The sequence below is a fragment of the Humulus lupulus genome, chromosome 2, assembly GCF_963169125.1.
Source record: "Humulus lupulus chromosome 2, drHumLupu1.1, whole genome shotgun sequence".
NCBI classification, from domain to species: Eukaryota; Viridiplantae; Streptophyta; class Magnoliopsida; order Rosales; family Cannabaceae; genus Humulus; species Humulus lupulus.
This window is the reverse complement of record NC_084794.1, coordinates 292,383,468-292,406,596: the sequence shown is the minus strand read 5'-3', so window position 1 is coordinate 292,406,596 and position 23,129 is coordinate 292,383,468. Positions and strand designations below refer to the sequence as shown.

Genomic DNA, 23,129 nt, shown 5'->3' with positions numbered 1-23,129 from the left:
CTTCCATTTTTAAATGGTGGAAAAAAATCATTATAATACATTGAAATGCAACCAAACAAAAAAATGGCATAAAAATTGATTCTTTTTCATTTCATTCCATTTCATTACTCCTAATCAAACGTCACCTAAGTTCTTAGTGTCCTAATATACAAGGTATAATATAGACAAATTATCATTGATACTCTATAATATAGGCCACTTTTATTTCCATGGAATGTCATCTAGAAGATGGTATGGCTACACAAGCTACATCCTACATAGTAAGGAAATAAGATTTTCACTAATGATCTTTGCATTAAAATCTCATGCAAATGATCTTTACAAATCAAATATGAATAATCTTCTTCGAACTTTCATCAACAGCTTACAATACATTTCATAAAACTCATCTTACCAACATTTGAATATTGCTTCAGAAATTAGGCTAATAACCGAGGCAAATGCTATTAATTATAAATAAAGCAATAATAAAATTAAAGTGGCATTTGTGCAAGCCAGTGTTCACTATCAATGAAATTCAAGCTTGTCAACTGGTTCAAAGTGTCCTTGCTTAATTTCTTCTCCCATGTTACTCGTCGGGAAAGATCAGATCCCGGTCCAGAACAACTTTCTTCGGCAAAAGTCAGTTGGCCCCTAATCGATCAAAAGAAGATGAAGAACATGTTGTTCTTGATTAATAAAAAGTTTATATTACAATGCATAATGTTATGGAAAAGTATTTTATTTTATATGTAATAAAGGGAATTTTAGGTGTCGTTTGGTATTTGAATGAATAATGAATAGGAATTTAATGAAATAAAAATTAATATGAATAAAAAAATTATTAATTTTTTTCAAGCTTGCATATTGGAATGGTCTTTCTTCTCATTTTCAAATGAAATAATCATTCCACCAAAATAATAGAAAAATCATCACATAAGAATAACATTCAAATACTCTAAAATGCAACAAAACAAACGAATGGAATAAAAATTGATTCATTTCCATTCCATTCCATTTCATTCCCTCCAACCAAACATCACCTTAGTTCTTATGTTGTTCCTAATTTTTTTTTTTTTTTTTTGGTAATCAAGTTCTTGAGAGTTCCATAAAGAGCAACTATTAACTTCTTATTATTTATTTTTGTACAAAACTCTTAGATTTTGAATGAATTTTTTTATATATTTCTATACAATATATATGATGTGTAAAAATATTTAGAATGATGTGAAAATTATTCATATAAAACTTATAAATTTTATTTTTTTTAACTAACTAAATAAGGATTTAATTGCTACTAATTTTGAAACACAAATACTTGTCCAAAAAAATTCTCTAAAAAATCATAATATAGAAACTTACTCATAGCCAACAGAATTCCAAGCATTCCAGCCCTGAGGGACAATGACCTTTGATAAATATGAGTTGTAAAAGAGTACTCTTGAATAGGGTCTCCATGGTCTGCCTAAGAAGACAGAACCAGTTCCATCAACATGGCAATTCTTGAACACAAATCCACTCCCATCATTATTCTTTGTTCTTCCTTGTGCTGTGATGAACCCTACATAACCTGCCTCAAGTGATCCTCCTATCACTGAAATTGTACATTGCTACACACACACACATATATATAGTAATAAATCATCACTGTCTTGAAGAATTAATTTGTAATGATATGAATCGTTATATATAGTATGAAAAAGAATTAAAAAATAAATAATTTTTTTTTTTTTTAAAGTTACTAATTTATGGGGCCTATTTGTAAAGATTCTACACACTTGTTTTTATTCTCTTTATGATTCATCTAATGTTAGTAATAAGCCTCTCTTGACTAAGCTATTCTAAGCTTTTATTTTTAGATTTTTAGTATCTATTTTCTAAGTTAGAAAATTTTCATAATTCCTAATTTACTCCCAAGGATATTTTTGTTAATGGTTATCCAAATACTTAAAAATAAAATCTTTATATGTTATAGTTATCCAAACACAAAAAATAAGAAGTTAAAAGAAGAAATCTAAACATATAATAGAAAATGTGGAGGCATTTATATTTATATAACATGTGATAGTAGAATGTGAGGTCAGTTCAAATTGAAATATTATTGATAATTTTCAATAACATGTAGTGTAGAATGTAACATATTTGAAAAAATAAATTAAGTTGGCATTAATAAAAAACGGTATACCTCAAAAATAGATTGGCCACTACCAAAAATAAAGTCCACTGCACCCTCAATGAGGCAATTCTCATAGTAATGTCTACCACTATCATCCCACAAGGTGTCTTGCAACCCATAGAACCCACAATTATAGAACTTGATCTTGTCCCCGGAGACAAGGGCCGCCACTGCCGGAGCTCTCGGGTTCTGGTTGGCGGCGGCGGCGGGGTGGTTGTATGAGTTCTATTTCAAAAGATAAAAAGAAAAATAAAAACAACATATGTTTCCATTATTCAAATTACTAATTTATATACACATACTAAAAAAATGAAATGATTTTATTTGGTGATAATATATTAGATTATTAAATTAAAGATTTTTCTTACTGTAAAGCTCATGGAATGGACAACAACAAAACTAGCTGAACAAGAGAAAGCTGGACTCTGTGCAATTGTTTGATGGTCATTCCAAACGACCTGCGTTTCACGTCTTCCTTCTCCTTTGAGAATTATGAATGACTTATTTGAAGGAATAGTTATCTTCTCCCTATATTCATTCATGTACAATAAATGAAAATTAAATATATTTTTTTATTATACTAATTAAGAGAAAATATATAAAATAATCTTCTAGATAAGATATCGAGAATATCTAAACAAAGTGTGAAATTTTCGATAAAAAATGTATCAGGTGTGTCTGGAATGTCATTTTGCAAAAATTTATCGAACTAAAACTCGAGCAAAGTGACTAGAAAATTACTATGTTGCACAATATATATATATATATATAAATACCTGTAAACTCCAGCCTTGATTATGATATAAATCCAATACTTATTGTTTGAAGGGACTGAATCAATGGCAGATTGTATGGTGTTGAAATTTCCATGACCTGACTGGTCCACTGTGATTGTTTGGAAATTACCTCCATTGCTTATGACTCCAACTCTTCTACTTTGCCAATATTCACCATTTGCTAGCCCTAATCCCAACACCACCAAAAAACCAATGCATAATAAGAATTGGAAAAAGTACAACATTGGTTTACTACTTTAGGTCACCAGAAAAACTAATTTTTCTTTGTATCAAATGGGGTTTTGAGAGTAGAACATATGGTAGAAAATTTATAGAGAAAAAAAATTGGAGAGGATCATATTTAGTGGGAGAGTACTAATCAAAAAAATTCCATGTCCGATTGTGATTATTTATTATTGATTCGATTCTTCAAACATTAATATATATAGTAATTGGTCAACTGTTTAATTATTTCCTTTCCAATCTCATATATAATATAGAGAAACGTAAAAAATGTTCAATGTTGTAGAGTATTTTCCAATTAGTATGTATTATATTATTAAGAAATACAAAAATTAATCTACTGAAAATGGAAATTTATTATTATTATTATTGATAATATTTTGATTATAATTTTTAGGGAAATAATTCAGATTCAGGGATGAATTTTAAAGGGTAATTAATTCAATATTTGATTATTACTTTTGTGTGTGAAATTAATAGAAATGATTTATATTCTCTCAGAAAATAACGTTTTGTATTCTAAGCAGAGTGTAATTATATAATCATTATAATTCCTTATTACTATGGGAGTACAATGTGAATATGTCACAAAATCATTCTATATTAAGTAATCATACTATATAAATTAATTTCCAAAACAAGTTAAAGACAAATGAGGAATTGATTTTAAGAAAAAAATGTAGAATCTTTGAAGATAAATGGCTCCTTGGATAAATGAATTTTAAGATATGAAACCCTTTTCTCATTACTCAAGGATATGGAGTATAATAATGTGTGAAGTGAGTAAGTTTACTTATGTAGGAAAGAGTTTGCAAAAGCTAGAAGTTTTTATAAAAGTTGTTGGTTCTCTTCTTTTTTTTACGAGGGTATTTGGCTCCTTAAATAGAATACTAGTTTTTGTTTTTAAAACATAAAATTTGTTTTCTAAAAACAAATAAATGTATTTGGCATTGTTTTTAGAAAACAATTTTTAAAAATAAAGTTACAAAAAATAGAAAATTTTGAGAACAACAAAAGTTGTTGTTAGTTGTTCTCAATTTTTTTTTCTTACATAATTTTTTTAATTATTATTATATCGCATTATTTTATCTCTCATTAATTTATCTCTTCTCACTTTCTCTCTCATTACTTTTGATCTCCTTATTTTCTCTCTCATTACTTATTATCTCATTATTTTCTCTTTCATCACTTCATATATTCTCATTTTCTATCTCGCCATTTTTCCTCTCTCATTTTTTTTCTTGCATCAATATCTCTTTTCTCAAAATTTATCTCCTTAGTTTTCATCATTTTTTCTTTCACATTACTTTATCTCATTATTTATTACAAAATAGGAGCCCTGTAAATTAAATTCTCTAGGTACTCTCATCCTATAATGACATCTATGTCTATTTATTTACAGCATAATCAATTTTCACTTCTCAGATTTTGAATCAAAATCATATAAATCATGCAATAGATAGTCAGCTAATCACAAGCATTACGCACAAATTCAAATAGATCACAAGATAAAATAGAAATCATAAAACTTGCATTAATTCAAAATAAAGTTTCAAGAGAATCCATTAACACCCTAGAAAAAGAATTTAGTTCATGACAAAATTCATAATAACCATAGAAGAATTAAAAAGCATCCAAATTACATAAATTAAAATTAGAAAAGAAGAAAAACTATAATGAGTTCTTTAATTCCACTTGCAATCTTCGACAAAGTGCTTATCTCTGTCTCCTAGGGTTATTACGCCCCTTTAAAAGCATCATTAAGAAAGCTTTTATAGTTCCTAATTAATTTTGTGCAAAAGGGCAAAATTGCCCTTGAAAAATACCCTAAATTATGCTTCCGTACAGACTGGCACTGCAGCTCTGGGTTGCTTCAAGTTCTAGATTTCGTCTCTGGAGTATGTAGCGTCGGATCTCAATCTGGTAGCGTTGCAGCTCTAATTTCCATTTTAATAGAGCCTTAGCTCTGTCACCCTGGCGCCTAGGCGCTAACTCTAGCTAATTCTTTTTTTCTTCTCTGTAACTCTTAGGGTTGCGGCTCTACACCATAGAGTTGCAGCTCTAATTCCAATTTTTCACCAATTTGACCCTCGGTTTCACCCAATTTCAATTCCTTAGCATGTTTAACACCGTTTCTTCATGAATTAAGCGCTTTCTATCAAATTTCAAACTATTTCCTTAATGATCACACTTAATCCTGAAAACATAATAAACATCCGCATAATATCGAACAAAGCCAAATAAAAGACTAAAATTGCATCTTAAAACACGCCATAAAAACATACCAATACTAATCCTAACAAAAGCTTATGGATTTCTAGTCTTAGCTGATCGAAGAAGATGAATTCAATTTGTACTCCTCAAAACCCTAACACAATGGAAACTCATTTGTACTCCCTCCTTCTGAGTCACAAAGGGAGAAATCGAGTCAACTCACCAAAACCTATTGTATTCCGCCTAACCCTGTGCTTATCCTCTATACGATTCAACACCATTCCTTCTTCTACGCTCAATTTTTCCAGTCTTTGGTGCTCAGTCGCTGTCGCAGATCACGACTATCACCATCACCATGAGGAAGAACACGATCATGACTGTGACCGTGACCGTCACCATCAAAAGCAGTTCTTAGATTCGCCAACCCTGTGAAATGGACTGACCTGGCTAAATTCTTAAGAGAGTACTTGTATCCTATGTGCGTGAAGCCTTTACAGAATGCTTTCATTCCTGTTGCTTTCCTCTCGTTGGGGTAAAATTTGTAACATATTATCATGCTTGAATTGGCTTTATTTTGTGACACCAAATTTTTTGAGTTAGTCATCAACTGGGTTTTCATTTCTTTTAAGGGTGCTTGGTATGGGGTTAGTGAAAATGGTAATGTGTAAATTAACTTTTAGGGTTTTTTTTCAGCTGCAGCCCTTATTCTTTACACTTTGTAATACTTAAGTTTCTAAAGTTGATTTTGTATCAGTTAGGTCCCAAATTTTTTAAATTGTATTATTTAGGTCTTTAAATGATATTTTAATTTCTTTTTTCTTTCAAAATACATAAATAAAATATAAAAAATGTTGAATCAATCTTAAAATTAAATTTGACTATTTAATTTATGACAATAATATGACATTAAAAAAAATCATGACATTTTAAAAAATATTTAATAATTTTACAAATTAAATTATGTTTTTATTAAAAAAAATCTTACCTATATTTTTTTAATATAGGTAAGATTATCAATATTATCAATACTTATCATGTACATATTTATTTTTATTTTGTAAATCTTTTTTATAATGCAACTTACAACTAATCATATATATATATATACCAGATACAAACAACGTGCAATATGCACGTTTGCTTAATTTTATTTATATAATTTTTTAATTATTTTTATTAAATTTATATTAATGTCATATAAAATTCAAATAAATATGTTAGTTTAACTAAATAATTTATTTATTTTTGTTTAAGTTTAAGTTTATGTTTGTTCTAGTTTTTGAATTTGGGAGTGACAACAAGAGATTGTATATTATATGTTTAATGTAATATTAAATATTACACGTAAATTTTAAATTTAAGTTTCTTGCTAGTTTTTTTTAAAAAGCAATTTGTTACTGATTGACAGTAGATTATATTATATGTTTAATATGATATTATTCTAATAAGTAAGTTTTAGTTTAATTAAATTTTATTTAAGTTATAAAATGCATGATTTTATTATTTTTAAATAATTATCATTGTAAAATATCTAAAAAATATTATATTTTAATTTTTTTAATTATTTATTATTTTTAAATAATTATCATTGTAAAATATCTCAAAAATATCATATTTTGATTTGTTTAATTATTTATTATTTTTAAATAATTATCATTGTAAAATATCTCAAAAATATCATATTTTAATTTTTTTAATTATTTATTTTATTTTATTTAAGTTTAAGTATTTACAAACTACCATCAAATATAAGAATATTCTGTTAAATATGATAATATTCCGTTAAAGTCAACAGAAAAAAATAAAAAACCGTTAAAACCAAGAATTTCTGTTATCTACACACTTATTATATAGAAGAGATATATATATACACACACGTGTGTGTGCGAGCGCATAAATAACTTTATACACTATTAAGTTTTTAAAAAAATGATAAATCAACAAGCATAAACATAATAAAAATTGATAATATGAAGATAATATAGTTATTAATATTAATTATAAAACAACAATGTAGGTAAAAATATATTTTTTAATGAAACATTAATTTAATTTTTAAAAAATATTAAATATTTTTAAAAATTGCATGAAAATATTTTTTTCTAATATTATGTTTGTTATTGTCAAAAATTAAATGTCAAAATATCTTAACCACGATTCACAATTTATTTTGTATTTTTTATGTATTTTAAGAAAAATAGCATTTAGGAACTTAAATGATACAAAGGTTGGGACTTAACTGATACAAAATCAACTTTGAGACATAAATGTTACAAAATATAAAGAATTGAGACTGCAGCTGAAAAAACTTATTTTTAATGGTTTGGGGATTGTGTTTCCCGGTGGTTCTACTTTTTAGCTTGATTTGATGACAATCTACCATTCAAACACTTGAGTTTTATTTTCATTTATTTTACCCTATGTTTGGTAAGGAAGAAAAGTGGAAATAAAGAAAATAGAAGAGAGAAAGGCGAAAATAAAAATAAAATTGAGTTGTTTGGTAAGAAGTAAAAATGGAGAAAAGTGAGGAAAAATATAAGGTGGGACCCACCAAATTTTTTTCACGAAAAATCTTAAATAAAAGTAAAAAGACTAAAATATTATTACAAAAACTTGTAAAATTAATCTTTTGTATGATAATATAGTAATTTTATTATATTCCAATTTTCTTTAACAACCAAACAAAAATATATTTTCATTTATTTCTTTCTAATTTTCTATCTCACATATTTTCCTACACCCAAATGTTGTTATAATTGGAAGTTTAATAGGGTGACAATATGCTATATCATCTGGGGGTTTTCATACAGCAGCAGAATGCATACTAAATTCCATATATTTGATTTTGAAATAACCTGTCTTTGTAGAAACAATTGTATTTCTAAGCGAAAAACATTATGTATGCTATATATATGAGTTTGATTGTTTTCCTAGTTCAAAAGATTACAGTAACAATTAATTAATATATACTAAATGTCACCATATTGAGATGGCGAAAACATCGTCCAAGGACGAGTTCGTATTGTTTGCTACAATCTCTTGTAGGATTAATTTTCTAGAAGCTGCTTTGTCCATGGCCAACATAGGCCCAAAGCTTAAGATGTTCGAGTGGTGAGCTTCATCAGAATAACAACTTCTGATTTTAAAATATACTTTGGAGCACAGATGAGACTAGTAACTTCTTTAAAAGGTCAAAACTGGTAAGAATTATCACAGCAAATAACGAAAGTAGTTAAACATGGAAAAATATAGTTGATTGTGCGATAGCTTAGCTAATTTCAAAAAACTGAATTTGCATACAAATGCATGGCACGACATCTATTATAAATCAAAATCACTACAAAAAGCATATGACCAAACCAAAAAGAAAGAAGTCTGACAATGGAAAACAAATTTGACGAATAGTCCTCAATACTCCACAACTTTGTCATTCCAAAAAACTAGTTTCATCCGATCAATACTTGATGGGAGCAATAACTTCAAGCTGAGGACCTAACTTCTCCTCGGCTGCCTTCTCAGCCTTCACCCTAAGTTTATTCAACTTCTTCTTGGTCTCGTATGCCAACTGAGCCCTCTCCTTTCTCTTCTTCTCAAGTTCCTGTAAAATAAAATTAAAAAAAAAACCCCAGTTACAAAGATGTCTAACATCTTCATGAACAAAAAGTATAATTCATACAATCTTGAATATATTTAGATTTAAAAACTAGACCTCGGAAGAAACCTTTTGTCAAGTAACAGAAAAACAGAGCACTATACTTCAAAAGACTGTAATTGTGTGAGGTGACATACTATAAAAGTCACCAATTTAAAAGGAAGCAAAGAGCAAAACTGACCTTGATGGTATCATAGTGATTCCATCCAACCTCAGAAGAAAGCTGGCCCAACAAGCAGTACTTGTGTCCGGCTTGGAGCCTCAAAACCCTAATTATTGAATAGGCAAATATAAGTCATTTCCCTTAGTATAACAAAACAAAACAAAATAGAAACGTTTACGGTTTATCATGATAATGCAAGTAAAAAAAAAAACTCACTTGAGAGCATCAGGAATGACCATCCTCTTGATTTTGTCATAAGGAGGTGGGACACCCTCGTAAGCCTTCAAACGAGCAAGAGCTGCAGCACCTCTCTTGGTCTTGTGTGGAATCATTCTACAAAACGTTCCAAACATTAGAACATAATATACTCTAAGTAAAGTGAAAATTTTAATAGCCATCAAAACATTGAATCAATATTGATCACTAAATACAACAGAAGCTGGAAAACCTGAACAACCCAGTTGCAAATCTCTCATAAACTATAGCCAAAGGTACAAATTAGATCAGAAAAATCATTTCTCGTACCGATAGCCATTTGAGCTGTAAACCAAAACAGAACAATAGAAATAATAATCTCAAGTTTACTTTCGCTGATAAATAAATCAGAAAAATCCAATTAAGACACAGCACTGACAATAAAATGTCTAATGCTAAATAAACATAACAAACTAAACAAAGTTTAACGAAGCAAATTTCTAACTCTCAATGAAATCTGAATAAGAACTGAAAAAGCATTCACCTTTAAGCACGAACCATTTAATCTTAAACTTCATCAACAGCAAACAAACAAACAAAAAAAGTGATTTAGGAATAGACCTACCCACGGATTGTGCGCCAGAGAATCTTAGCGGGAGCACGGAAATGGATGGGACCGTGAGAAGGCTTGGTGTTCATTCTCTTGCGGAGAAACCTCATGTACTTCATCTTCTGACGAACCAGACCGCCGGAGATGCAGATCTCCTCACACCGGACAATCACTACCTTCTGTCCATTGAGAAGCTCCTTGGCAATGATCGAAGCTAGACGACCCAACATGTGGTGGCGAGCGTCCACCACAACGCGCTTGGCGCAAATGCCTGAACCAGAAACCATCTTGCTCTGCTCTTTGCTGCTAACCCTAAGCGGCTGAGGGAGAAATGAGCTGCTGAGGTAGGGGAGCTAGGGTTTTGGGGGTTTGGATTCGTTGCTTGCATTTATATGTATGCGGAGCTGATTTTTGTGGGCCTGAGCTCATATGGGCCTTAAATATTTCTGTCTTCGATTATTTTAACGAAAGAGTTGGACTATTGGGCCGGCTTCTGATTTACATAATGGGCTTTGGAATTAAGTGAAGGTAAAATTAGGGGAATTTAAAAAAAGTATGACTTTTATATTATGCGAAAATATGGGAGTAATACTTTTTTTAATTTATATGGGAAATTTATTAAATAAAAAATTAAAGTATGGAGACACAATTAGTAGCTAACTAAAATATGGAAATGTCACATTTTTTTATCATACTTATGTTTTCTTTGATTTTGAAGGTAATTTTATTTTCATTTTTTTCTATCATTTTTTCCTTCCTTGTTTTTTCTTCCATTTTTTCCTTTTTCTTTTTTTTTTCTACTAATTTTTTCCTACATCTTTTTTTCTTTCTATTTTTTCATTATTATTCTTCTTCTTTTATTTTTATTCATTTATCTATTTTTTCTTTCCTTTGTATTGTTTTGTTTTGTTTTTTTTCATATTTTTTCAGTTTTTTTTATTTTATTTAAACTTCATTTTTGTATTTATTATTTTCTCCTTCCATTTTTTTTTCTTTTTTCACACATATGAGTTTTTTTTCTTTTTTTTCTTCTTCCTTTTTTTTTTCTTTTTTTTCTACCAATTTTTCATTCATATTTTTTTCTTTTCATTTTTCCATTATTTTTCTTCTTCTTCTTTTCATTCTTATTTATTCACCTATTTTTTTTCATTCATCATTTTTTTTGTTTTTTTTTCTTTTCATTTTTGTACTTATTCTTTTCTCATTCTATTTCTTTTTTTTTCTTTTTTTTCACACATATATTTTAACATTACATAATTATTCTACTATTTATTTATTTATTATCTTTTATTATTGTAATTTTTTTATAGTTTTTTCCACTATATGTAAAAAAAATTCAAATCTATTTTTTCAGCATTTTCTTTTTACTGTAACACTTATAGGAATACCAAAATTTGGAAAGAAAACTAATAAAACTATGAAAACGTGAATGGGTAACTGGTTACCTTCACATTCTTTGTGTGTATATTTCTGAGGGTAACTGGTTACTTTCACGTTCTGGTGTGTGTATATTTATGGTTTCTTTATGGTAACTAGTTACTTATGTTACTAAAATCATAGTTACTTCTTCTTCCTTTTTTAATGAAGTGTTTTTCCATTTTTTCCTTCAAATTTGATGTTTCTTTTCATATTTAATATGAGTAACTCGTCATCCCTCTTAGGTAACTGGTTATCCCTCTTATGGCAGAAAGTTACTCATCTCAGGATAACTAGTTACCCCTCCTGGTGCATGTTATTTAACATAGCTCTAGGATTTTTTTTAAGATCAATCAAGTAACTGGTTACCCTACCCAGGATTTGAAAAAAAAAACGTACAATCTTAAAAAAAACATGTTTATAATAAATAAATAATAATTTTAAAAACAATTCATATTAAAAAAAAATTTGCAAAACAACCAAAAAAAAATTTAATATAAAAACAATATAAAAAAACAAATAACCTAAAAAAATAATAATCAAATTACAAACATACCCTTCCAAATTTGATTAAGAGTAAAATTATGGCATAAACCAACTTTTATACAAAAATATGGGAAAATAAACTCATAAAAGTGAAAATTCTTAAAAAAAGCCATAGTTTAACTTTTTTTTTTAAAAAGCCATATTTTTGCACACTCTATTAAAAATTCCATATAAAATGTAATTTCCTCTAAAATTAGTGTAAATAACACCGTATATAACTTTTTTTTATTAGAATTTTGAATTGTTAATGTTTTTATGGCTTCTTTTTCTAATTTTTCAAAAATATGATTTTTTTTTTCCATATAAATAGTTAAAATTATAATTGATTCATCGATTTTAAGCTGTATTATATTTTATGGCATTTTGAAAAAATGATTTTTTAAAGTTAGATTCATGGTAATGTAATATTTTTATAAGGAAATGCAATCTCTATTTTTTGCAACACCGGTGTATTTTTTTTCTATTTTCAGCGCCTTGATAGATATAATCTTAAATTTTTTCATATGACGGTGTACATTGTAGGTATTTAGAATATCCTACAAATTTTCAATAAATTACGAAACATAAAACAGGGTTCAAACTATCAAATTTTACACGCATACACAAAAAAATAGGCACGCGTGCAACAGACAGTTTAGACCATGTTTTTCGGTAGCATAATTTATTTGGAATTTATTGAAAATTTGTAGAATGTTCTAGATAGATATAATGTACATCGTCTACAACGCAATCTCTTTTTTTTGCAACACCGGTGTATTCTTTTTCTATTTTCAGCGCCTTGATAGATATAATCTCAATTTTTTTCATATGACGGTGTACATTGTAGGTATTTAGAATATCTTACAAATTTTTAATAAATTCTGAATAAATTACGAAACATAAAACAGGGTTCAAACTATCAAATTTTACACGCATACACAAAAAAATAGGCACGTGTGCAACAAACAGTTTAGACCCCGTTTTTCGGTAGCATAATTTATTTGGAATTTATTGAAAATTTGTAGGATGTTCTAGATAACTATAATGTACATCGTCTACAACGCAATCTCTTTTTTTGCAACACCGGTGTATTCTTTTTCTATTTTCGGCACCTGGATAGATATAATCTCAAATTTTTTCATATGACAGTGTACATTGTAGGTATTTAGAATATCTTGCAAATTTTCAAGAAATTCTAAATAAATTACAAAGCAGAAAACAAGATTCAAACTGTCAAATTTTACACGTGTACACAAAAAAAACAGGCACATGTGCAATAGACATTTTAGACCTCGTTTTTCGGTAACATAATTTATTTAGAATTTCTTGAAAATTTGTAGGATATTCTAGATAACTATAATGTTCATCGTCATATAAAAAAAATAATATTATATATATCCATGTGCCGAAAATAAAAATAAAAATGCATCAGTGTTGCAAAAGAAATGAGGCAAAAAAAAATCTCCTAAAATTACGTGATCTACCTCGTTTTCCTAAAAAAAACATATACAGACCCCAAGTCCCCAGTGGAATCTCGTGGCATTGCCATCTTCAACCTCCATTTTTTGCCCAACTCTTATATTCAAACAATAAGCTTTTTATACAGTTGAACTTAGATCATCGAGAAGAAGAACAAGTCATTCAACTACTTTAACTCATCGTCATTCAACGTCTTTCAATATACAAAAATAAATAAAGTTTGTTTGAAATCTAGAGATTTTTTTGGAAACATAAGTTACTAGTTTAGATTTTGGTTACTTTCAAATTTGAAGAGCGCACACGATACTTTATATATCAAATTGTAGCAAAACACAGTCTAAAAACCAATTATAAAAGTCTTAACATTCAAATTATTAATTAATGGGAATGTTAATATTGCCATAAATTAGCTATTATATATTAGTGATTGATAAAAATCAACTTATGAATAAAAGAATTTTTAAGAAAAAAAATAGAAAAAAGAGCTCAGAAGCGCTATATTTCGTCGGATAATCAGACGAGTGAGATAGACCCCTCTATCTCGTAAAGCACTGGATATCCTCACAGCTCAAGTGCACCAGCCGGGAATCGAACCCGGGTCTGTACCGTGGCAGGGTACTATTCTACCACTAGACCACTGGTGCTTGTTGCATATGACTTACTCTATTTAATTTATATAGTTTATTTCATATCATTCATTTCTAGTTAATATTTAAAAAAAGTGTATGAAACACATCAAAGGATCATCTAACAGGTTATTTTAGTCTTCTTTCTCTAGTGTTTAGTACTAGTAGTCTACATACATAATCATTAGTTTTAAGGATCCAATATTCATTATATATTTGAATTAGTATTTTTTTTAAATTTTGAGCTTCACAAACCTGAGTCGCCTACCCTCAAAATCATATTTGTCTATAATATATATATATATATATATATAGTATATCATAAGCGAAAACTCCTTCAAAAGAAACAAAAACCCACACTAAGAATACACCAATGAAGTTGCATTGCATCAGTTGAGCAGAAAATTATGTTATTAAGGCTGCTAATGAGATTTCAGTCTACTCCTTACATACCAAAAAACAGCTATATCTACAAAATTGTTTCTAATCATAGTAATATGAGTAAAATACTTATTAAGCTCCCCTAATCAAGTTTTTTGGAGCCCATCAAATGAAATAAGATTACTTGGTCTGACAACACTTTTGAGAAATTCTTTGCTTAGTAGTAAATCACCATACTCACACAACTACAGTGTGAGTATAGTGTGTTTGCATATTGGTACTTTTAGGGCTTTTTTAATGTATCACAAAAAAAATATATATGGTGTAGGAGACACTCCAACGAAGCTGCATATCTATATCAAATTTGCTGTCTTTGCTACAGTACACAACATATATGTCGTGTACTGTAGCACACGGTATACTCTTTTTTTTTTTTTTTTCTTTCTTTCATTATATTATTATATATATAATTTAAAATTTAGTTTATTATGTGGAGATTAAATTATATATACCACAAATTATTTTTTTTAATTATAATTTAAATAAAACATTATTAAATATTTGTATTTTTTTTAATATTACACAATACAAACATTACAAATTTAAAGACACATTAAAAAATTAAAATTGAACACATTAAACATCACATTCTCATTATAATTAATAGTACACATTCTCAACATTCACAATCACATTAGAGCATCTTCAATGCTAACGTGAGTGGCTACGGTGCCAATCTTGAAGAAATACAAAATTTAATATTTTATTTAATTAATATTAAAAAAAAAAACAAGGCAACGTTGCCAACAGTGGGCAACGTTGCCAAAATTTTAAGTTGAATATACATTTTTTTTGTTGACTTTGGTTGATTATGGGACCCACCTTCACACAAGCAACATTTTCAGCCACCCCATTAATGATGCTCTTACAATTTTTTTTAATATTAATCATAACAATGCATACGAAACATATTCAAAATTATACAATAAAACATTATAAACTTAAATCATAGTCAATATTACACAATAAAATCATAGTCAATATTACACAATAAATTAATATAATAATAAAAAGAATATTCAATTTATTTAAAAAAATAATATAATAATTTTTTTTTTTTTTTTGTAGTTTTTAGTATTATGATTAGAGTGAAAATAGTTTTTGACACCAAATTTGATGTTGGTGTGACACCAAATAAGGTGTCAAGATTGGAGATGCTCTTAAAGTGTCAGACAATGGTTTTCCCAATCAAATTTTCTGAATTAATCCAAATATTGAGCTGGAGCAATGATATGGTTATGAAGAGCTAAAGTTTGAGTTGCAAGAGAAAGATTTTAGATAAATTAATAGCAGTAGAAATTAAACAACTCTTAACTTCTCAGCTTAGTCGTTTTACTTCTATTGGAAGTATGTGCACTCAATAATCTGTTTCCTACCATCCCAATATATCAAAGTACATAGTAAAATAAACTATAAACGATTTTGTATACATAGTATAGACTTCAGCAACTATATATCACATATTTTCTCTATGATATGTTCAAATCCAATGAAAAAACATGGAATCTCTTCTATTTTCCATCATGGCAAAAGGGAAGTCACATCACACATAATGTGATAAAGATGACTTAGAAATTAGAGCATAATACCTTCTAGGATATCTCTATCGAACAAAAATATGAATTAACATTCTCTTTTCTTTGCGGAAAAAAAGTATGAATACTACTTGATAGCTTCAGCAACTATAGAAAACAATACATAAATAGTCATTTTGATAAACAAAAATCCACATGACACTATTAAAATCCTCAAAGAGAAATGCACTAGAAAACCAAAAAATTTAAGTGACTCAGTAGCATCCGATAACTAAAGCCTCAATGCAAAAGCCTTGAAGCAAATGAACATTGCATGCCACTTCATTTAAGTGCGAGCAGCAGCTGGGGCTCCTCCTGCTGGGCGTTGACCGGGCTGCCCTGGTGCACCGCCGGGCCTAGCAGTGTCCTCCTACACACATTGGAAAAAACCATTATGGATGTAAACACCAAAAACTAAATAAAATTATAGCTTGATTTACCAAACACTAAATAAAACTATCTTAAACTTGATTAAAATAAGTAAATACATAAAAGGGTGCAACTAAATTGAAGTCAGAGAACTTAATAAGAACATAAACTTCCACCTACAACGACTGTCCAAAACTAACCTATATTTAACACATTCTTAAGAGATCTTTCAATGCAAAATTGCAACTGAATTTATCATCAGAACTCTTTCTAAGTTGAAATACTACATCTCACAGAAACAGGTTTGATATTTCTCAGTAGGTTAACACAATTCAAAATATTCAACACCAAAGCTCATCAACAAACATGAGAAAAGGTCAATCAAACAAAACTCCACTACAAAACATATCCACATAGGCCAATCAATTTAGTTTGAAATCAACAATTGATGATATCTGGATTGTCCAGGAAAATAATGAATACCCAAAATAAAATTGACAAAAAAAACAGCATACCCGACGTCTGAAACGCTGTGGTGGCTCACGGATTCTCCTGTTTTCCCTGGAACGAACCCTCACAACATGAGAGTGAATTGCACAGGAAACACAGTACTGCATCTTGGCGTAAAGCTTGGGAAGGGTGTAGCCTAAAACATCACACATCGATTCAACAAAATTAGTGAGAAATCATCCATATTAAACCTTTCAAAAATGAAGCAAAGACCAGAAAAAATAATACCATCATAAACACAAGCTTCTTGAACATCCCTAACTGCAGCTTGTTCAACAATGTTCCTCACCAAAAATCTCTTGATGGCCTTGTCCTATAACATCATCAAGCCCCAAAATCAAAACTAAGTGTTTGAATTACATACAAAACCTAACCAGAGTAGCAAAGTATCTAGAAAGTAATTACCTTTGGGCAGCACTTGCCGCAGTTAGAGCAGCGAATAAACTTGACATGGCCGCGGCCATGCTTGTTTCTGCCTCCATTCCTTCGCTTGAAAGTCATGTCTGAACCCTAAACTTCAAGATCAAAACCAGCTCTCAAGGTTGGGAAATGTATGTTATGTTTGCGCTTGACCACGAATTAGGGTTTTTGTGGGTGCCTGTGATGGCTAGCAAGAGCTTCATTTACTGGGCTAGTGGGCTTGGGCATTTGATGGGTCGTGTAAGCTTCTTGTAATGGGCTTGGGCCTTATGTTGTTAGCCTATGAGGGGAAAAAATTACATGGAGATTTACAAAAATACCTATGAATTATATATAGCCAATATGGGAAAATATTTACAAAATTATGATGATTGGTGGAAATATTTTAGAAAAATACGCTAAAGTACATAACAACCATTTTTTTTTTTGCTGAGCTTTAGAACTAATAGTTTTTTTTAAGGGGAATAAATCTCATTAATTGGTCAAACATGACTCATGTTCTATAGGTGGGGCTAAGCTCAAAAGAGCAGCAAATCTTACGAGTGAGATGACCCAATTACATACTAACAATACCAAGCACAACGAAAACTCACAAGAGTAAACCCAAAAAAGGGTAATGAATAGATTCATCTTGACAGATACAGCGCTTGAAAGACTGCCTTTGAATGATAAGACTATCAAGCGACGGTATTCCAAAACCGAATTGGCAACACCTCAATAAGACACCATAGGTTCATGAGCAATCTGAGAAGACAAAAAATATTCCACCAACACAGGCAAAAGCCAAGGTCTCAAAAGACATAGTTATTATACTACAAGCATAAATGTAATGCCCCAAATTTCTTAATAAGGTTTAGGACCTTGATTAGGAGGTTGGGAGGGCCATAATTGATTTATTATGATATCTAATGATTATATGCATGTTTATGTGAATTATAATATTATATGATGGTAAATGCATGCATATGGGTCTACATTTTATTATAAGGACATTTTGGTAATTTGGCCTGCTAAGGGCGTGGTTGTGTATTTTCGTGCATGTGGGTGAATTATAAATAATACCACATTATATGTGGATTGGTTCTAGCCATTCGGCATGAGACGATCATGGAATGCAAGTGTTCGGTCTAGTTATAACGGGATTAAGTTCAGGGCTTGGAGTCAGTCTCAGGGTAATTTGGTGATTAGAACGTTGCTGGGAATTAAAGGGTAACGGGATATGAATTATTGGTGTTTGAGTGTAGAGTCCAAGAACTTTACTTAGCTAGTTAAATAGTAGTAGTAATAGTAATAGCTAGTAGTTGTTATAGTATGTTTATTACTGTGGATTTTGGTTCAAGCCGGGATTTAGTTGGAAACTCCTAGCAATAGTTATGGATTTTATAAGTTTAACCTATAGTTTAAGAATATTAATTATAACATAAGATTTTATTTATATTGTTGGTTACAAATATGATGATTATAACCTGTTGACTGTGATTTTAGCCAACGGCATAAGAACGTCAATTACGACAAGCCTTCAAGAGAATAATAAATGACAACAGACAGTTTTTTATCAATGAAAGTAAATAACACGAGATTTTATAGTGGTTCAACCCCGATAATCGGTAATAGCCTAATCCACTTAGAGATTTTATTACTGTATTCACACTCAAGATCAGATGAACCGTGTCAACTGAGTTTCTTCAGTGCAAAATATTCCAGAATACAAAAAAGGGGGTTCTCTCAGGGAAAACACTTTCTCTCTCTAGAACACAGGTTAACTCTTAATTTTGCCAAAAAGTCCTTTTACGATCCTCCCAACTCTCTATTTATAGACCTGGGATTCTCAACTGATATCCCCTTTAGATAGGGATATTTCATTATTTACCTTATATTTATATTACAAAATAAATGTTTAAAATACAACTGATCCCTAAATTCGAGTGAGGAGTGAGAGATTCCCGGATGCCTAGACCAATTCTCACTGAAGTAGTTTCGGGCAGTTTGACGTAGTCTCTCATGCATGTTGATTACTCTTCAAGCTTTTCGTGGGTCAAAGGTGGTATGTGCATGACTCTCCTCGGACCAAAGGTCATGTTCATTTGGCTCTCCTCGGACCAAGGTGGTCCGAGGATACTTACTTTGCTTCTTACTTCGGGCAAATTCGAGGTATACCCCTTCATTGTGTCCGATCGGACACAATAGTTTTCTTCTTTGGCTTAAGGTGGTTCAAACCACCCTCTTTGGCTCCTTCAGTCAAGGTCCGATCGGACCTTGCACTCTCCTCCTCGGACCAAGGTGGTCCGAGCCATCTCTTCTTACCATCTCCTCGGACCAAAATGGTCCAAGGCACCCCATAGGCATCATGTCCGATCGGACACAACTCTCTTCTCCTCGGACCAAAATGGTCCGAGCCTTCTTCGTTCAACCAAGGTCCGATCGGACCTTGGACTCTTCTCCTCGGACCAGGGTGGCCCGAGCCACCTTTTACATATCACCTCCTTGGACCAAAATGATCCAAGGTACCTCTCCTATGGGTATGTCCGATCGGACATAGTGCCCTTCTCCTCGGACCAAAATGGTCTGAGCCTCTCCTTTTCAACCACAGTCCGATCGGACCTCAAAATCTTCTCCTCGGACCAAGGTGGTCCGAGGTATACTTTCCTCCTCCTTCTCACCTCGTTCAAGCCCAAGTATACCTCTTCCACAACATACCCGATCGCCCATTATGTGGTTTTCCCCTTGAGTAAAACTTGAGCCTTGGTCATTCTCTTTGAACACATTCGAGCCAAACTTAACAAGAGGTCCCCTAAGCTTAGGTCCGATCAGACCTATTGCTTTTATCCTTTGAACCAAAATCCAAACCTCCCCTTCAACTTCTTGGACTTGGCTCCAAATCAATTATTAGGGTCTTCAAACTGGGGTCTGAGCCAAGCAACCCCCAGTCCAAATATTCTCTTCGGTCGGGGGTATTTGGCTTGACTATCTGTCCAATTCCTTAACTGATGTATTGGGCCATTACTAAGCCAGATCACCCCACTAACTCATGCCATGTGCCAATTTTACTGCCACGTCGTTCTTTTCAAATTTTTGGGATAACATTTGCCCCCCAAGTTTATTATATGATTAATTCACGTAATAAACTTTTTCTCCAGCTAACGTCATTATAAAAAATAATAACTGTTCATCTTCATGCAGCAGACCCACAATCACTGCAAAAATCCACCCATGATCGTGGAGAGAAAAATAGTCCCAGTATACCAAAGGTTCAAAAGTAAATAAAAAAACCACTTTTTTCCCCTTAAATATCCCCACTTTACACTCTTTTCTTTACCCATACAAAAATCACTCTCAAAAACTTCTCATCTTCTCTCTTGGCCGAAATCCCCAAGGGCCTCTTCTTCTTGCCGATTTCATAAGCTCAAAGGGGGAGCTCTTCATCTTCAAGCAACCTTCAAGCAAACCCAAAATTTTCTAACCTTGGGTAAGTCTTCTATTCCATGCCTCTTAGTTTGCTATATTTTGTTTTCAGAAATTCTCTACAAAAAAATGCCATGGTCGAACCCCTTTGCTTTGAATGTTCTTGAAGTTCTTGTGAATGTTTTGTACAATGTGTTTGCTTGTTGTTTTGATGAGGTTTGTGGCATGGGTAACCCAAATTTACCTCTAATTTCATAGGAATTTCAAGACAATTTGGCTATTTTGACATGAATATGAATATGGGTTTTGAGGGTTTTCATAGTGTAATGGGTTTCTAAGAACATGAAGGAAAACCTTTCATTTTTATGCTTTGATCTTGTTTTTTGTATGAGTGAATGATGGAATGTGTTTAAACTAGGGATTTTTAGGGCTTTGCCCATTTGATTTGGATGTGGGGTAGGCAAAGTATGCAATTAGGGACTATTTTTTATATGGTTTTTTGCCCAGAAATTTTGGGCATACGTGTGGTCCGATCGGACCACACTTTGTCCTCCTCGTGAGCCCACGTTCGTTCGGAGATGATGAACTATGGCTTAAGCTTGAGGCGTGCATCCCTTCTGAACGAGGTGAGACAATTACTTCCGATCGGGCCTTGAAAATTTTCAGACAAGTGTGTGGTCCGATCAGACCACACGTTCGTTCCTTTGCTTTTAAGTGCCAAACCCTTTGACAGTCAATTTCGAACCTCCCTAGACACCCATGCCCGATCGGACACAAAGTGTTGCTGCTAGCTAGGAGCTTTGGAGGCACAAGGCATACTAGGCGGACACTCGGACCTTGGGTGCATATCTTCTCCTCGGGCGTCCTACGTCTGATCGGACGTCCTGGGGACTTCACGTGAGGCTCGCGCGGTGGCGAGGCAGGACGTCTCCTGGCCAGACTGTGTCCGATCGGACCAATTTTATTTTGCTCTGGGCTCGCGTGGATACATGGTTCCTTGACCCCATTAGCTCTGAACGCTCCCTTGGTCATGAGTATCCAACACATCTTGGCATTCGATCGAATGCAATATGATAAGTTATCCCCTAGAGTAAGCACACGGTCCGATCGGACCGTCTTCAAATTCCCTTGGCTTGTACGCCTTTGTGGTCATGCTCACTTAATGGGTCTAGGCATCCGATCGGAGGCATAAGACCATTCCCTTGAGCCTAAAATGTGGTCCGATCGGACCACACATAATTCTTTAGGCCTTGGCCTTCTTTCCTTCCAAATGCATAACCAACCTCTTATGTTAACTTACACGCATAAAGAACTTAACCTTATAGGAAAACCTCAAAAATGCCTCCTTCTATAAACTTTAATAAGTTCAACACTTCAAGTACTTTTTAGGCACTTTTGAGCATTAAAATTATTTTTTCCATATGCGTTATATTTTTATAACTTAGACAAAATTTTCCAAGTATAAAAATAACTCTTATTTTTGATGAATTTTTTTCTGTATGGTTACTCACCTCCCCATTTTTTATTCATTTTTGTAGATGAATCGCTCTGACTATAGGGGAGGTGACAATCATACGGACTCCGAATCATCTGCCCCACAAACAATCGAGACTCCCTTAAATAGCGATTCCTCACCAGACTCGTCTACTGGTTGCACTCCAGAAGACCGTCTTCGCCGTTTCAAGTAGATCCTCCCCCGCTCAGCCTTATATCTTCTTCACGAGGAACAGTTCCTTCGACAAGCTTCTCAGTCGACGATGAGGGTGAAGCAATCTAACAGGCTCCCTCAGGAACATGATCCGCAGGTTGCCCGCAGAGCAGTACAGAAGGTGGTAAAGCGCAATCAAACCCGCACTACCACAGCTTCAAGAAAACCTTCTCAGAAATTTGCTACCGCGATCCAGGGCTTAGCTGTTCAGAAGCCACGTGATGAGGGAGAAGAAGAACCCTCCTGGTTCATTGCTGAAGCTTCAAAACTTAATCCCGCGCTGTTCCAGAAACACATTGAAGCTTTAGGCCTGAGCGGGGCAAACGTGACGTGTCCGGGCTCGCATCAAAGAGCCAATAGGCCCGGTGGAAGATACTGCGCCTGGTCTAGGCATCATGTGCATGCTGGAGCAACACTCCTGCTGCACATCTATTTCCGGTCTGTAGCAGATTACTTCAACGTCTCCCCATTCCAAATCACACCGAATGGGATCCAGGCACTCTCTGCGCTGTACATCCTTTACTTCCTGAATGGTTGGGACGAGCCCACCCCTCATGAGGTGCATTACCTGTTTGATCTTCGGACCAATCCTTCCCACAACAACTCAGGCTTCTTCCACTTCTATCATAGGCATAGGGGGATTACATATCT

At 32.2% G+C, this 23,129-nt stretch overlaps 3 protein-coding genes and 2 non-coding genes across 5 annotated transcripts; all 5 read right to left on the bottom strand.

Moving 5' to 3' along the window:
- Positions 1-473: 473 nt before the first annotated feature.
- Positions 474-5,896, bottom strand: LOC133815696 (probable pectinesterase 29). Its single transcript, XM_062248507.1, has 6 exons — positions 5,737-5,896; positions 2,932-3,118; positions 2,524-2,683; positions 2,165-2,380; positions 1,342-1,589; positions 474-633 (listed from the first exon to the last, which is right to left on the bottom strand). Exons 1-6 carry the CDS (start codon positions 5,894-5,896, stop codon positions 474-476), a joined length of 1,131 nt encoding a protein of 376 aa, XP_062104491.1.
- A 2,699-nt stretch (positions 5,897-8,595) lies between these two features.
- On the bottom strand, positions 8,596-10,380 carry LOC133819797 (large ribosomal subunit protein uL13w). Its single transcript, XM_062253139.1, has 4 exons — positions 10,024-10,380; positions 9,420-9,536; positions 9,222-9,309; positions 8,596-8,986 (listed from the first exon to the last, which is right to left on the bottom strand). Exons 1-4 carry the CDS (start codon positions 10,293-10,295, stop codon positions 8,843-8,845), a joined length of 621 nt encoding a protein of 206 aa, XP_062109123.1. The 5' UTR covers positions 10,296-10,380; the 3' UTR covers positions 8,596-8,842.
- A 3,530-nt stretch (positions 10,381-13,910) lies between these two features.
- Positions 13,911-13,998, bottom strand: LOC133820386 (small nucleolar RNA snoR114). The gene has a single exon (XR_009886799.1). It is a non-coding gene; the product is annotated as a small nucleolar RNA snoR114 (small nucleolar RNA).
- Positions 13,999-14,001: 3 nt separating this feature from the next.
- Positions 14,002-14,072, bottom strand: TRNAG-GCC (transfer RNA glycine (anticodon GCC)). Its single transcript has one exon. It is a non-coding gene; the product is annotated as a tRNA-Gly (tRNA).
- Positions 14,073-16,099: 2,027 nt separating this feature from the next.
- Positions 16,100-17,548, bottom strand: LOC133819796 (small ribosomal subunit protein eS26x-like). Its single transcript, XM_062253138.1, has 4 exons — positions 17,354-17,548; positions 17,177-17,261; positions 16,954-17,084; positions 16,100-16,439 (listed from the first exon to the last, which is right to left on the bottom strand). The coding sequence occupies exons 1-4, from the start codon at positions 17,447-17,449 to the stop codon at positions 16,356-16,358; spliced, it is 396 nt and encodes a 131-aa protein (XP_062109122.1). The 5' UTR covers positions 17,450-17,548; the 3' UTR covers positions 16,100-16,355.
- Between the last annotated feature and the right edge of the window lie 5,581 nt (positions 17,549-23,129).